At 33.0% G+C, this 17,109-nt stretch overlaps 1 protein-coding gene and 1 long non-coding RNA gene across 3 annotated transcripts; both read right to left on the reverse strand.

Moving 5' to 3' along the window:
- Positions 1 to 3,737: 3,737 nt before the first annotated feature.
- Positions 3,738 to 5,498, reverse strand: LOC140173492 (uncharacterized). The gene is made up of 3 exons (XR_011862509.1): positions 5,316 to 5,498; positions 5,166 to 5,244; positions 3,738 to 4,192 (listed from the first exon to the last, which is right to left on the reverse strand). It is a non-coding gene; the product is annotated as an uncharacterized lncRNA (long non-coding RNA).
- A 313-nt stretch (positions 5,499 to 5,811) lies between these two features.
- LOC112697017 (uncharacterized) lies at positions 5,812 to 14,025 on the reverse strand. Of its 2 annotated transcripts, none has more exons than XM_025749999.3 (16): positions 13,723 to 14,025; positions 13,483 to 13,614; positions 12,874 to 13,011; positions 12,715 to 12,765; positions 12,300 to 12,389; positions 12,063 to 12,209; positions 11,350 to 11,457; positions 10,876 to 10,956; positions 9,812 to 10,507; positions 9,258 to 9,419; positions 8,493 to 8,640; positions 7,846 to 7,988; positions 6,867 to 7,151; positions 6,632 to 6,766; positions 6,374 to 6,555; positions 5,812 to 6,162 (listed from the first exon to the last, which is right to left on the reverse strand). In XM_025749999.3, the coding sequence occupies exons 1-16, from the start codon at positions 13,813 to 13,815 to the stop codon at positions 6,096 to 6,098; spliced, it is 2,658 nt and encodes an 885-aa protein (XP_025605784.1). In that variant the 5' UTR covers positions 13,816 to 14,025; the 3' UTR covers positions 5,812 to 6,095. The 2 variants fall into 2 exon arrangements, with proteins under 2 accessions (XP_025605784.1, XP_025605783.1); XM_025749998.3 differs by having other exon boundaries at positions 8,475 to 8,640.
- Between the last annotated feature and the right edge of the window lie 3,084 nt (positions 14,026 to 17,109).

A 17,109-nucleotide genomic window follows, 5' to 3' on the forward strand; every position in this document is an offset into this window, starting at 1 on the left:
ATATAACTTTTTCGGGTATTTTGGATAATAAATAAAGTTCAGAGATAAAACGGGTATTTTATAAAAGTTTAGAGTTATTTATATAAATATGAAGTAAAGTGAAGGTTTAAATATAATTTTATAAAATATTGAAGTCAAAAATAAAATATTAAAGAATTCATGACTTAGAAAGTAATTAATAAAAGTTTGAAAATAAGGTTTTATAAAATAAGTTTTAAGAGTATTATAAATATTATTTTAAATATTTGTTTAAAATTACTCATTTACATTAGAGTAAATTATTATTACAAATTATTATTTATCAAGATATTATTTTATAAGAATATTATTGTATGTATTATGAAAAATAAAACAGAGAGTGATAAACAAATAAGTTTTTCTAAAATCTTTAGAAAGACAAATCTAAGTTAAGGATCTCATGATCCCCTATTCATAAAACATTTAGGGAAAGATAAGGAAAGAGTGTGAAGATAGTTTTTTATGTTAAAAATAAGAAATTAAAAGAATGATGAGAAAAGAAAAGAAAAGAAAAGAATATATTAGTTAAAAGAACTTTTGCCACAGGAGAGCAGAGAACAAAAGATTAAAAGAATCTAAAGAACCTCTTCCACATGAGAGCAGAAAATAGAAAAGAAAAGAAGGAAAGAATGAAAAGAAAAGGAGAGAAGCAGAGATGATTGTTTACCTGCTGAAAACGAGCAGAGACATGGTGGTGAGTCCACTGAGATTTCCTTTCCAGAGATACATCGGCCAATTCAGAGGATAGTCGCACCTGTAAGATAGAGGTTGCTTACAGAGGTTATCGCTACATACATTGGCTAGAGAGAGCCTCACCTGTAAGACAAAGGTTGCTTACAGAGGTTATGACACTGGAAATTGAACTTAAACAAAGATTGCTGAGTTACGTCAGGAGCGTATCAAAACCGACAGATGAGTTCATTACCTGCACTAGGGATAGACATGCATCATACTTGTTTGCGCATATTTGTTTGTGGGTGTAATTTTCTGTGATTGTGGGTGTGCTAAATGACTGTTTGAATTCTGTGTTCTTTAATTGTTGAATTAGATGGTACCTTGTTGACTGTTATTGCTAACCAAGTATATATAAAATAAACTAAACTTCTAACCCCGACTCTACTAAGAACTCCTCAGTTCTTACCCCCTATTTTCGCCCTCTTTCAGCTACAGGTGTGAAGGCTCATTACGAAGTGGCGAGAGCACAAAGGAATATGTTTATGAGTTGAGTTGTTAGTATTTGTTTTTCTCTCACCTCGTTAGTTAGAGTTTTATTTACGGCCTGGCTGAAACACCGCGACGGGAGTACCTGCAAAAAACACCTCAATACTCAAGTTAAAATAGAGCTTAAGAGAAGTAATAATAAGAAAATCAAAGTGAGTTTCATGACCTGATTCTTTCCAACTTATTTGCTTGCTTATATAGACACGTAGTTTGTTCGGTTGGAGCTTATAGTAATACAAATGGGGAGCTCATATGTTAACGTAGTGCTCATACATTGAGTCTGGAAATTTATTTGCTTAGGTGTCGTCACTAGAAATTTTTAGAATTATATTTATAAAAGATAAATTATTATTTACTTAGGTTGTTATTTTTAAATTTTAAATTATTTGTTTGGATTATTTTACTTAGGTTGTTATTTTTTAAATTTTAAATTATTTTATTTAGGTTGTTGTTTTTAAATCTTTATCTTTATAGTAATACAAATGGGGAGCTCATATGCTAATGTGGCGCTTATACATTGAGTTTGGGAATTTATTTGCTTAGGTGTCGTCACTAGAAATTTTTAGAATTATATTTATGAAAGATAAATTATTATTTACTTAGCTTGTTATTTTCAAATTTTAAATTATTTGTTTGGGTTATTTTACTTAGGTTGTTATTTTTTAAATTTTATATTATTTTGTTTAGGTTGTTGTTCTTTAAATTTTAAATTGTTTTATTTATGTTGTTATTTTTTTAATTTTAGCACTATTTTTTAAAATTTGTTGATTCTTCTTTAGCACTAATTTTTAAAATTTTGTTGATTTATTTTAAAAATTGCAGCTACGTACGTTAATATTGTAGTTACGTTAATTTAGAATTTTAAAAATTGTTAATATATTTATTTACTTTATCTGCAAATTTAATTCAAATTTAAATTAAAGTCAATCAAATTTAAAAAATTTTAGCTATGAGTCAACTATAAAAGTATAAGTTATGAAACATGTATAGCACCACAATTCAAAGCACATCAATCCCCTTTTTTTACATATATCCAAAATTGGCTCTTGTGTTTTGATTCGTGAATTTGCTAAGAGAAAAAATATCTTACCAAATAAGATATTTTGGTGTTGGACTCAATGAAGGTAACTTCAATACTACACATTATGAGTATGTGGTTAATTTAAATCAACGTACCAATGTGCACATACTTTCAGAATCGTCAAGTATCCCACGATATGGATTTAATTTTGTGAGTTTTGACACTCTCAATGCTTTTGGGTACGATTACACCTATTTAGTTTGTAAGTTTATTATTTTAGAAAAAGTATAATTTATTTATAAATTTATTTATTTTATTGATAATTTCGACGGTATTTTTTTTAACAAATTCATTGACAACAAACTTTTTTTTTAATTTTAATTCATTCTAGATGTTATTGGATATTTTGATGGAATTGGGAGTGAGATTTTAAAGTTAAAGAAGATGCTAAACAACTGGAGGAAGAGCATCTCCCTACCTTGAAATTCTGGGAAAAAGTGATAAAATGGAGGTTGAGACAAGAGACTCGAGTTTTGAAATACCATATTGGTTTTATGGTAGGTAGATCTACCACGGAGGACATATTCTTGTTAAGGAGAATGATGGAAATGACCCAGAATAACAAAAAAGATCTACAAATTGTGTTTATTAACTTAAAAAAGACAAATGATAGAATACCAAGAAAAGTCCTATTGAAGGTTTTTAATTACACATATTCGTGAAATTAAGAACATGAACGAGGAGGTTACAACTAGAGTTTGAATCCAAGATAGTGTAACATAGAAATTTCCTATTAGTGTAGAATTACATTAGTAGTCATCTCCAAACTCATACCTATACCTTTTTACACGGGTTTTGAAGGTACTTACTGAGCACAACCAAAAACCCATACCATGTTGAGTGCTTTTTGCAACTCATTGAGCCCAATCAAGAACCCATACCATGTTAAATGCTTTTTGTAAATGACATCATCTTTATTGGATAATCGCAAGAAGTTTTAAATGACAACCTAGATTTGTGGAGTAGGCCCGGAAAGTATATGATTTGCTCACAACTCACGCTAGGTCAAAGTATACGGAGTATAAATTCAGCATAAGAAACACTAGCAAAGTGAAAATTGGGGACATCATACCACAAGTAAAGTGGTTTAAGTGTCTCGGATGCATTATTCAAAACAATAGAGAAATAGAAGAGGGCATAAATCATATGATTCAAGCAGATTGGTCAAAAATGAAGTGCTTTGGGTTTTATACAAGATTTTGAGAACCGAACTGATCATCAAACTATTCTAATTACTAATTCATTGGTTTACTGGTCCAACCGGTGGATTAACCGAAAAAACCGTTTTAGAGTAGAATAATAAATTATAAATATGCAAGTATTAAGTTGACGGTATAGGGTAATAGGAAAGTTTTCTAATGAAGTACAATTCCTCATCAGTACACAAAATGTTAAAAGAAATATCTAACAAGAATAAGAAGAATATCAAATGAATTATTATAAATCCAACTAAAAAATAAACATAGTACTTGGATAAATAAATTTGATAACATTATTAATAACAACGTTGGTAGTGGACTAGTGCTAGAAAGGCTTTCACCAAATGAAGGTGCATATAGGCTTTAAGAGACAATAGACGTGGGTTTGTGTAGCAGCATTTTGGATGAGTTGCTTTGAAGATCATTTAGTGAAACTAAACTTTGAATAGGTACAATACAGGCTTCACCAAATGCTCATAACACACAAAGACAGTTTCTCAAGATACATAAATAAGTGCTCATGCTCTGAAAATAATCATCTAAATTGGTATAAGGCAGGAAAAAATGACCATAAGTCTCTTTACCCAAGTCAAAATAAACAACCATATCTGAACTCAACAATCAGCATTCTGCACCGAACATTACAAAACATTAACCAATAATCACACTAAACCTGCAGCCAGCAATTACAAAACAGCAACAAACATTAGTACATTATAAAACATTCCAAAACAGTGATGACACTAAACCTGCATAGTAAATAATCTCAAAGACAATGATTACCAATATCCAGCAAATAAACAATAAATACACAACAACAATTTAGCAAATAAACAAGAACATGACCTAAATAGAAAATCCAACAAATTAAGTCGCAGCAACCTAACAATTTGGCAAATTAAAACAACAGCAGCCCAACAATTTAGCAAATTATCAACTTAACAAGTTCAAGAACAGAAAATCACAACAACAAAAAAAAATTAAAAGTAACACAAGAACACAAGAACAATTAGCAAATTAACAAGTTCACAATAACAATTAAAATCTACCAGAAGAACACTAATGCAAGTGGAATCATCATGCTAATATGTTTTCTGCAAAGATGTTATTTGTGCAGCTAAAATTTCCTAATTACTATGATCCAATTATTCTAATTTCACATGCAATCAACTTACTAAGTTTCTAAAAGCTAACAATTATAAAACCAACCAGAAATATGGTTAAAGCATTTCATCAAACATGTTGAGTGCGGTAAAATTTATCATCAAATACAATCAATGAGCAAAGCCAATCAATCAAGCACTGACTGAGCATTCTGTTCTGATTCTGTGACTGGAAAGCAACAAATTCAAGTTACAGCAACAAATTTAACAAATCCTAGTAAAGTCCCGATTTACAGCAAAAAGGCAAATTTAACAACAGAAATTTAAGAGCACAACCTGTAACAGAGTAATTATACCGGTAACAAAGTATTAGTAAATTTGCAACAATCAGAACCAAACTTGAAACAAAACCATACATACAGAACCATGCATACAGAACCATACAATCAGAACTATGCATACAAATTTGCAAATTTGTAAAATTTCAACCATTAGCAACTAGCAAATACAAGACAGAACCAAAAGAAGAATTGAAGAACCAACCTTCAGAACCAAACTTGAAACAGTTGAAACCAAGACCAAAGCAGACTTGAAGAAAAATGGAACAAAAATTGAAGAAGACCTAAGAACATCAATTTCAGAACTAAGGCGAAAAAGAAGAAGACCAGAAGATGAAGACGAGAAGCCACTAACCTGGGTCCGTGCCGAGAAGCCAGCTAAGATGAAGAGCCGAAGACGAACCTGCCGAGTTACTGGGTTCCGGACACGGGGAAGAGGAAGAAGCGGAGGTGCTGAGGACCTGGGACAGCGGTGGCGCCAAGGACTTGGGTTAGGCGGCGACGATGGAGGGCTAGCCGGCTAGAGTTTCTTTGCTTCAGAGAAACATGAATGAATGAATGATTGGGGGAAGACGCGGGGGGGGGGGGGGGGGGGGGGGGTTGGGGTGGGGGGGTTGGGTCACGAGTGGATCACTAGATCCGTTTCTTTTTTTTTTTTTCTACAAATTAAAAAACGGTGTCGTTTTATCAGAACCGGCCGGGACAGTTTTTCAACGGTTTTTGTTCGAGCGGTTATAGGTGCAGGACCGAACCGCTTGCATCACCGGTTCCCGGTTGAACTGGTTCGACCGGCTGGTCTGGTCCGGTTTTCAGAACCATGGTTTCATATGCCACAAAAAGATCTTCAAAACTTAAGGGTAAATTCATCGTACTATCATTAGACCAGCTATGTTGTCTAGAACCAAGTGTTGGGCGGCAGAAGGAGAACATGAACATAAGTTCAGTGGGCCGAAATGAGAATGATTACATGAATAAACAGCCATACACGTATGGCAGAATAAAGAACAAGGATATGAGAAAGAAAACAAATACTTGGAAAACATAACAAGCTTATAAATCAAACAATTATATTTGCTAAAACCCAAGGAAAAAAAAATAAAAACCAAGACATTATTACTACTTGGGTCTGAATCCTCTATACAAGAAGCTCGTCTTCAAGATAATTATATTCAAAAGTGAATTCAGTTTTGATTCTTTGACACCTGAAAAACAAAATCAACATAATTCAAGGGTAACCACAAAGGCAGTTAAAAAATGCAATCATTGCAAATGTGATAGAAACCTAATAAAAGCTGCTACAAATTCTATACTCATTTTATTTTACCATCCAATGATCATGTTTTAAATTTCAAAACAGTGTACGTATATATGCCCAAAGTGATTGCAAATAGTATAATAATTAAGTCTACATACCACCCATGTTGAAGGTCATCATTTGCAATATGGAAATCGAAATATACGTATGTTCCTTGCTCATATTCATCTGTAGCAACTTTGGGCTCTTCATGACGCTGAAACCATGTGTTATACTTTTTGTGGTATCTCCAGGACTGTTTCTTTAGTTCCTTTGCAGCCAAATACTGCTGGTAAGTGTTCTGCGTAAAATAACAGATATAAGCCCCACATAATTGACTCAAAGAATAACATTAATCACCGGAATGTTAAAAGTACCTGTTGATAATAAAATGCATAGAACAATGTATCAGTGCCAAATGGTTCAAGACCTACTCTCTCCCAAAAAGCAGGATTATTAACAATAGGAGCCTGTGTCTGAGGATAACTAGAAGGTGTTATCGTTGGGTGCCTCTGCAGAACCACAAGAAAATGGGAAAACCAGAACTCATTATATGGCCATATGATAGATTATGCAGTGAACAGGAAGATGAATATGATTGGCAATGCAGACAGGAGTATAAGCTCTAGGACGTTCTGAGTCTCTGGGTAGAGGAAGTTTGTAGTGTGCTGCCTCAAGCATTTGCAAATTGTATAATTGATCACGCACTCCACTTGGATTAATACTTGAACTTGATCCCATGAAACTATCACCAATGGCTCCAAGATCCGTGCCATTTCTTCTCCCAATGACACCAAGGTTACCAGTAGGTTGATTGGGTTGTAAAGGTTGGCCAGGAGACAAATCAATATCTCTGGATGTTTGACCAGCTTCTGCAAGGGAGACGGATACCCCTGCCTGTAGCATAAACAAAAATAGCTGGCTTAGGTCATCCTTAAGTTCACTACACATACACATACACATACACATACACACACACACACACACAAACAAAATATCCTTTCACATCATGTGCACAGAAATCAATCCAAATGAGTCTTTTTCTATATGCAAGTCAGAAGAGTACAAGTAAGCATATAGCTCTCGCCCAGCTTAACTAGGCCATACAACTGGTTTTCAAATCAGAGGCTATCCAGAAAAAACTCCATATCCTTCAAATATATATAAATTTAAAATTCACTACCTCCTTAGGTAAACATTAATCATGATTGTAAGTTAATGAGTTTTAGTTTAGCCCATTCCTTGTGCATTATTCTCCTGAAGCTAGTTCCAAGGGGAAACAGTAAGGGTATATTCAGCTCTATAGCAGCTCAACTCTCCCAAGCCGAAGCCAAAATTCAGCTTAACTTTTCAGCTCCCCTCCCTTACAATATCCTCTCTAATCAAATTGCACCAAATCTCTACTCTCATCTGTCTCCACAACCAGACATTCCATTATGCACATTAACACTTCCATGATTACCTTAGCAACTATTGGACTCATTTTGTCTTACAAGCACAGAAAAGTACAAAACTTAATGTGCTTTCATATGTAATGTAAAAGGATAATATATCTTAAGAATATAAAAGATTAAGAAGTTAGCCAGCATACTGGAGAATCTGCAGCAAATGTTGATTTCAAATCATCTTCACTTATGAGACTCTTGCCAACCCCAGTACTACCAGTAGATTCAACAGCTGAATCATCAGGAAAATTCTGATGTTGTAGATCTTCAATTTTAGAATTGCCAACATCTGCATAATAGAAAATCTAGGAATTAGGATATGTTCCTCAACTTTCATCATAAACCAATCTTGGTATTTTGTTCTGGATATGTTAAATAGGTTTTGATCTCTTGAAACAAATATGTCCACATGTTGAAGTTGATATTAATTCAGTTAACAGTATCGTAATTTGCAGATTCATTCACAGCCTAATACAAAGACGTAATTTCCACTTGATCTCAACGATCACGTAGGAACTAGAACACGTCATGGTATTGGCTGCATTTAAAGAACAGTGTCTTTTTTCAGAGATCAACTACTTGAATCAAATGACTTCCAGGCTTATTGTAAACCATGTCATTTAAATATAAGTTATTAAGGGTTTTGTCCACAATTTTTCTTAGTATTGAAACAAGAGAACAGAAAAGGAGGAAAGTAGTCTGACTAGAAAAGGGAATAAAACTTATACATCAAAGCATAATATAGTATAGTATTATGTACAAGTAACACAAACACCTGCATCTTTGGAAACACCTGACATCAATGACTGTTGACTAGATGGGGAATGGACCGAATTGGGTGGCTGTTGTAGTGTAGTAGTTGAAATACCACTAAAACCTGGTGACTGGACTCCAAGGCCAATAGCAGATTGAGAAGAAACAGAGGAACCTTGGGAGTTAAACTGCAAATATTGTAGCATGTCATGCAAAATATATTTTTATCATATATAAAGTCAGGTCATAGAAGGAACTGTGGATTATCATTTAACCAAAATGTAAAACTATAAATATATACGATTGTATATGGAATGGAGCTAAAACAGGATATACATCTACAGAATTCTTTAAAGGATTTTTAAATAAATGAACTTAGGCATGAGACGAACTATCTAGTTGTACATTTAAACAAAGTAAAGCTACCAATCTTCCTACTTTTATGCAAATTTTTCCCATCATTTCTCAAACAGAAGGGAAGGGGAAAAACAAAATAAAATAAAAATCAAAACCAACCCCGCATCCAACAATGTAGGGCTACAAGAATCCCGTGTTAATGCAAGGTCTGGAGAAAGGTCATACCCAAAGGGTGTAATGTAAACAGCCTAATTTAATTGTATCAGTAATTGGTTCCACGGTTTGAACCCATGACCTTGAGGTTACACGAAGACAACTCAACCATAGATTCCATAGATGTAGGTAGTTATTTTTAAAATTAGAATTGTAAAGATGACATTGTTGGAATAGAAAAACTAGACACGACATCTTTGGAACAAGCAAGAAAAGTCCAAAACAGGAGAAATACCTGTTGCAAAAGTGGATTTTGCTGCTGGGCAGAAAACTGCTTAGGATTTCCTCCAAGAGAAGGCATAGTAAGCAGGGTGCTGTGCCCCTGCTGCTGCACTTGCTGATACTTCTGCAAAAACTTTTCCCTTTGATCTGGAGCTATTTCAGTTCTTTGACGAATCTGCACATGAATATCAAAATGAACCAGCACTGTAAGAGGTAAATATTCAACATATACAATAGCATGCTACATAAACAACCCTTCCATTCAACCAGTCAACAGCAGCAAGAAAAAGAATGTACCTATACTGAGTAAAAGTTTCTAGGCCTAGCAGTGTACCTAGCATGTGATAATCTTAAAATATTCATTCAGATGTACAGATTCAGATTTTAACTTTGAATCTGACACAAAACTACATGTCTATTGGTACTCAGCAATCAATATTATAACACATTCTAATTGCACATACTTCTGGCATAAATGAATCTCTCCTACTTTGAAGCCACACAAAAGCTTGCCAAAAGAAAAACATATGACCACCATATAGCATACTAAAATTTAAGACAATTTACCGCATCACTTTGGTTCTGGAATGGACTTCCAGGTCTCCATTGCATGCCAGGAACCACAGATGGGGAGAAAACTCTACTAGATACAGCTGCAGCCTCATTAATGACATTAGAGTCAGCTGAGGCAGCTTCATTAGCCTTCCCAACCTGAGGCAAGATCAATCTGCTATTACTTAATGGGGATACAAGAGGCTGCACCATCCCACTACTTCCACCAAGTCTATCATCAGCTGCCAACATGTTCCTCTTAGTTATTTCAGAGGCTGAAGGGACTGACCCAAGGGTTCCATTGTTAGAAACCATGTTCCCAGCACCAAGAGGGATGCTAGCTGCTGCTTGATTTGAAAGGTTGTTTCGGCTAATGCTCCTTAGTGCTGCATCAGAAAGCGATGGGGATGGTCTCTGGCCAGGGAAACTATTAATCTCTTCTTCCTTCAAAGAGGAAGATTGATTCGCAGAAGGTGAATTCGCAGCATTAGCATTCTCCATGGGACTTCGAACTGAATTCGAACCAGAAAGGACCGATCCAGCAGCTGGTGCACTGGACAAATTATGCGTAGAAACATTCACAGAAAGAGGAGTAGCATGGTTGCCAGCTGGTGTGGAAGTAGCAGAAATAATTCCACTAACTTTCGCAGGTGGAGTTCTTGCACCAATATCAGAATTGCTATCCTGGGATGCTGTGTCATCAGCTTGCTCCTGGAAGAAGAGGAAACACCCTGATGATTAGAAGTCAAAGTTTCCTGGAAATAGAATCAACAATATTGTTCATCAATTTAAAATGGCAGATGCACGCTTGTTTCTACACCCACTAGGTGAGATACCAATAATTATCTGAATATCTTAACTACTATTACTCTTAGCTAGACAGATGCTTTAAGATCACATCATCAAAATTGCTTATAGGCCACATAAAAAGAACGGGATAGCCCTTTTTTTATGGCATGAAAAAAATAACATCCTAACATTTAATCCCTCAAAAGTTTTCTGAAACCATTCTTATGTTTTCATATCAACAACATTGACTCCTGCATCCTTCCATATAAATATAAACATGAAATACATACAGATATTTGTGAGGCAGATGCTGATGCTGATTGTGATGCTGAAACAGCCAAAGTATTCTTCAAGCTGAGACTAGGAGTAGCCTACCAGAAAACAAAACAAATCAGGAGTTCCAAAAGGAATTGTTCTTACAAGTTAAAGGGAATGTTATAGGAACCTAGGGTCAAAATAACCTATAAAAACAGGGTAACTCAGTGCATTAGACTCCCACAATTAAGAGGTTCATGGAGGGTATCTTGTAAAGAGTTAACCACTTCCGAAATTAAAATCCGCATCACCCATCAATTAAATGTAGACTTCTATAATACATTACCATCATAAACTGCATAGCCCAGCAAGGAATCCAGCAAAATTTGCCAACGTGAAAAATTAATCAATGACCCAATGTGGTAAATTGAATCTACATATGCTTCAATATGTATTACTTAATGATCCCTTGTATACTTGCAACAAAACAATCATGAGCAAACAAATACCTTAGATAGGCCAGGGGGGATTGTAACAAGATCTTCAAGAGTCTCCACCTTATCTAAAGGCAATGAGCTGTATAGTTCATCAACATCGCTGAATTCATCAAAGTCCTCCTGCAGAAAAATGAAAAATAGAACAAACAGAAAAGTTGCAATAAGTCGTTCACTATTGCAAATTGTCGAGCATTATGGTATGATATGTTCAGGTGGTTAAGTTTGAAGGGAAACAGAAGGTTAGGTTTTCATTGATACAGCAACAAACACAACAAACAACTACTGAGCCTTGTGTACTGGATGAGGCCAGCTAAATAGCCTCAATATTTCTTCAGTGCCATACTCCTATCAGGAACCATGTCAACAGTCTAAGAAAATTGAGACAAACAGCTGCAGCAGCAGTAGCAACAACGACAACAAGAAAGCCTTATCTTTCTAGGTGGAGTCGGTTACGTGGATCAAACAACGTGATTGTGCCCTTTCATAAAATGATAGTGAAGAAAGTTGTAAAAATGTTTATAAAAATGAATACATAAAGATCGGAAGGTTAAATGACAGCATCTCATTTTGAGTCATCTTCAAAAAACAGAGCAACGTTAATTCAATCCCCTCCAAGCAAAGCACCTCTATCAAAGCATAATACATTAAGCACTCACTCCAAAAAAAGACTAAATTAACAACCAAATCAGTGCCCAACTTTTTTAGGTATGATGAATTAGACAAACCTGATTACGCTCTACATAATCATCCAAGAAATCCTTGACATCATTAACCTGCTCCGGACTTAACTCATCATTGTCTAATAGCCTCAAGATAAATTCACATTTCTTTATATGAGCCTTGTGCCGAGTAATTGATGTCTCTAGATGCGTCTAAGAAAGAAGAAAAACATGACATGATGTAAGTGACCGTTCAAAAGGTCAACCATCATTTTAACAGAACAATGTATGAATGTTTCATACCAATCTAGGTGGCCTGTTCTTTCCTTTCTTGACAGAAAGCCCTTCAAGCTCAGCTTCAAAGTTGTCAATCTGAGATTCTAACTCCCCAACCTACTCAAATATTTAAAAAAAAATGATGATGAGAGCCAGGCACATCATTCAAATTAATATTTTATGAAATTTAAACAACATATCATCAAAGAGAAATGCAACATAAATTTCCAATAAACAGTCAACCTACACAAGAAATTTTATCATGTTGCAATAAGCATAGATATTGGATAATAGATACAAAGCAAAAAAGGCTGAGAATTAGCTATCCAACAGTAAGAACACGATGGCAGAAAAGCTATAACCACAAACAAGTTTTAGCCATACTTTGGATGCAAGCACAACAAGCAAACTGGAAAATTATTCAAAGGAATTGACTTCATACCACATTGTTCAACCAATCCCTTGTCTCTGATTTAGCCTTCTCTTTTGGATCCTGTGAGAAAATAGCAAAACACAACGCTCAGCACAAAGAAGGCATAACAAGTAATACAAAACTAGAAAAATAGCAAAGGAGCCTTTTTTTTGGCATAGTCACACTTACAGTCTTAGGCTGTTGACCTAAGCCTTCCTTAGAGAATGCTTTGGTCTTTGTCTCCTTTTCACATATCTTAAACCTTTCCATTTCACGTTCAATTAACTTGCGGGCATCCACTAGAGCTTGCTCATAAGATGCACTAACCTATATCAAAATGTGCCAAAAAAGGGAAACCATATTATATTATCACAATGAACCGAGGCAGCACAACCACCAAAACACAAGAGCCCCCCATCCCCGCAAGAAAAGGGTATGCAACAAAGCAGGGCAATATACACATTATTATCATTTACTCAATGGGTTCAAAATGACACAATCATACTCATACCGACATACATCCACTGCATGTGAGTTCCTTGAAATCACATCACATCACATTCATCTAAAATTTTTCCAAGGTTAACGCATTTCACCAACTATCATAATTCAGCTATTCAACATATGTATAAAACCCTCATTGATTAAAAACCCAAAACACTGAAGGAATTAACATTCCAAATAAAACAGCATAAATTCGGCATATCGGTGCGAAATTAGTACAACAAGCACCATTTTTTATTTTTTGTATATTCCATTTAGTATAAAGGGAATTTGAACATGCAGTATATCAAGCACCTTCTTGTCCTTGATTTCGCTGGACTGAATCCAAGTCTTAATTTGGTCCCTGTACCTCTGAAGCTTCTTAATCTCCTTCTTGAGGTCTGCTTCAAACTTCTCCTTCTGGTTGGCATTATCTGTGTCGTAAACCTAACACAACCCAACCAACGCCGCCATTTCTCGCGTGAATTTTCGATCAGCAAAATTTAAAAAGAAAATTAAGATTTTAAATTTGACCCAAAAAAGAAGAGGTAGGACCTTGTTCCAGATACTATCAAAGACTTCAACACCTTCCTGGACTTTCTTGAGAACGCGATCGATCTCTCCCTGAAGCTTCCGACTCGCACCCATTGATTGTGACTCTCAATTCCACAGTTCGCTCTATTTCCCCAAATTTCCCCCAATTGAAGCTTTCTAGAGTTTGTTTCTGCGCTCACTTGCTAGTTCAGACTCAAAGTTCAGTGATGAGTGGTGACGCGGAGATTCTACCACGTTTGGTTATTTCTTTCTCTTCAAGTTTGGTTATCTTCTTTCTTCACGGGATACACGTATAGTCGGGTCGGGTATAATTAAATTGGAATCGGACCTAAATTAGGTGGAAAGTTTAGGTTAATTACGGATTCAGATTTTATTCTATTTAATCAAATACAATTTTACTTTGACTCTAACTCTATTATAATTCTTAAAAGACCTCTTAATTTGTGTATTGGTGTATTAAATTTTTGTTGATTGTTAGATGAAGAGTAAGCCTTAGAAAGCAAGATTAGTAGAGAATTGAGAGAATTGACCTTAGACACTTGAGAGTTAGAATGATATCTTTATCTTTATAGTAATACAAATGCGGAGTTCATTTGCTGATGTGGCGCTCATACGTTGAGTTTGAGAGTTTATTTGCTTAGGTGTCATCACTAAAAATTTTTAGATTTATATTTATAAATTATAAATTATAAATTATTATTTGCTTAGGTTGTTATTTTCAAATTTTAAGTTTGGGTTGTTTTTATTTGTTTGGGTTGTTTTACTTAGGTTGTTATTTTATAAATTTTCAATTTGATTGACTTTCATTTAAATTTAAATTAAAGTCAATCAAATTTAAAAAATTTTAGTTATGAGTCAACTATAAAAATATAAGTTATGAGAGATGTAAAGCACCACAATTTAAAGTACATCAATCCCTTTCTTTACATATATTCAAAATCTCTCTACTTATTCCAATGGTTGGTATTCACAAAATTGCAGGCATCAATCTTACCATCGACAATTTGTGTGTACGTATACAAGTGATATGGTTATGGACACTACCAAGTTACGGAAATTCTCCATTGCCATACTCAATTGAGATGGTTTGGCTCGATGAAGACGTGAGTTTTCTACTAATATTTTTCTATTTTATTTTAAATTTATTTGTTTATTCTTATCTAATCGTTCTTTGATTTTTGCTCATCAATTCTATTTTATTTTATTTTGCATGTTTTGTAGTCTTTGACAAGGAGGCAAAACAAGTTCTGGAAAAGAGCTGTATAGAGATACTTGATCCACTCTTATTGGTAAGTTCTAACCAATATTTATTTCTAAAAACATTAGTGAAGATATTTTTAATGGTAATTTTTATATTATTTATTATTAATATATTATGTAATACCCTGCAGAAAGGAAATCTATGGGATACACCTACACTTTTTCTCAACATAATTGATAAGACTTTCTCTTCATCATTGAAGTTCACATATATGATAATCCACATTTTTTACTTTCTTATAAAGTTAAGAAGATGACTGATAATCCACATTTTTCACTTTCTATTAAAAATCAGTTTATTTTTCTCTTCTTTGGTCATTACTCATTAGTAGTATCTAATTTTTAAATAATAATTAATAACTAATTATAATTTTAGGATGTTGACTACATCGATTGTTTGTTTTCAATTTCAAAGACGTCCTCAATCATTGAAGGAGAAAAAGTAGAAGGTGTTAAGGTATTTGTTCAAAAAATGAATCTTTTGTTTATTTATTTTCTTAAAGTTAGATCTTTATTTTATTCAAAAAATATTATTGAGATAAAATCAAACGTGAGAAGGACGTCTTTAATTTAACGTAGTATTTTGTACAGAATTTGTTACTTGAATTCTCCAATGAGGTTGCAGACAATAATGAATCCGAAGTGTTGAAAAATGCTATTACACCAGCCAAGCGATTATTCTCGGAGTCGGAAGATTCGAAGGTGCAAGGAGATACCTCAATCTGCAAGAAGATCAAGATTGAGAATGAAACTTGAGAATTTAGATGCACGTATTTTAGAATCCCTTCTAGAGTCTATCTAATAAAATAATGTCAAGTATATGTTTGTTTTGGTAGAAACATTGTCTTTTCTTAAGTTGTTATTTTTCTTTTGGTTTTTTTCGATTTATACGTTTAGAATTTAGAATTTTTTTAAATATAAATTAAAGTTATTTGCTTATTGCTTGTGGTTTTATTTTTAATTCTATTCACACCGTTGATATTCTGTTAATTTCTAATTTAGTATTTAATGTCATAAAGTTATAAATTTCTCATATGAATTATTGTTGATACAATTAAGTTAGTTATTGATTTTTAATGTGTATTTATTTAAAAAAAATCTAATTATAATTTTTAATTAAAGTATTATGTTTAAAATTTTAAATTTAAATTCAAATAATTTTTTTTTGAATTTTAGGTAAGCAATTGAGTTTGAGAATATTTTTTAAAATTTTATATAATTTATAAGCTACTATACTAATTACAAAAGATTATATTAAAGTAAATAGAATTACTATTCTTATTAAAATGTGAGGTTATTTATATTATTTGAAAAAAAATTGATTTGACATTCTTCTATACTTAATTCTGTTTCTAATAGTGTTCTGACAAAATTGAATTAATTTAAAAATTTTTATTTAAAAATTTAAAATCTGTATTAGCTAATTAGGAAATTCTATTTAAAAATTTTAAATTATTTGTTTAGATTGTTTTACTTAGGTTGTTATTTTTTAAATTTTAGGTTGTTTTGCTTAGGTAGTTATTTTTTAAATTTTAAGTTATTTATTTAGATTGTTATTTTTTAAATTTTAAATTGTATACATATTACTCTTTTAAATCATGAATTATTATTTACTTAAGTTGTTACTTTTTAATTTTAAATTATTTGTTCATAAATTAAAATTTTGAAAAAATTAATTTAAATTTATTAAATTAAATAAAGATAGTATTTAATTATTTAAATTTTGCTAAGATAAACTTTATTTATAAATTAAGTAACAACTTTTGTCGTATAAGATCTCTACCATGTTTAATACGCCTCAGTTATAGTTAAGAAACACATTTTTTAAAATCTGTTGATTCTTTTTATTTGAACGCTATATTTAAAACTTTGAATATTTATTTTATCTACAAATTTAATTCAAATTTAAATTAAAGCCAATTAAATACACAGAACCTTTATCTTTATAATAATAAAAATGAAAATCTTATACGCTAACGTGACGCTCGTATAAAAATCTTTATCTTTGAACTCAATGTGGGTAACTTTATGACTACACATCATGAGTATGTGGTTAATTTAAACCAATATACCAATATGCACATACTTCCAGAATTGTCAAGTATCCCACGAGATGAATTTAATTTT

Source organism: Arachis hypogaea, chromosome 6 (genome assembly GCF_003086295.3).
Source record: "Arachis hypogaea cultivar Tifrunner chromosome 6, arahy.Tifrunner.gnm2.J5K5, whole genome shotgun sequence".
In the NCBI taxonomy this organism is placed as follows: domain Eukaryota; kingdom Viridiplantae; phylum Streptophyta; class Magnoliopsida; order Fabales; family Fabaceae; genus Arachis; species Arachis hypogaea.

Coding starts and splice junctions, on each gene's coding strand:
- LOC112697017 (XM_025749998.3), bottom strand. CDS start 13,815: ATGGGTGCGAGTCGGAAGCTTCAGGGAGAGATCGATCGCGTTCTCAAG. Junction 12,390..12,714: donor GGGATTGGTTGAACAATGTG/GTATGAAGTCAA, acceptor ATATTTGAGTAG/GTTGGGGAGTTAGAATCTCA. Junction 9,420..9,811: donor TCCAGAACCAAAGTGATGCG/GTAAATTGTCTT, acceptor ATTCATGTGCAG/ATTCGTCAAAGAACTGAAAT.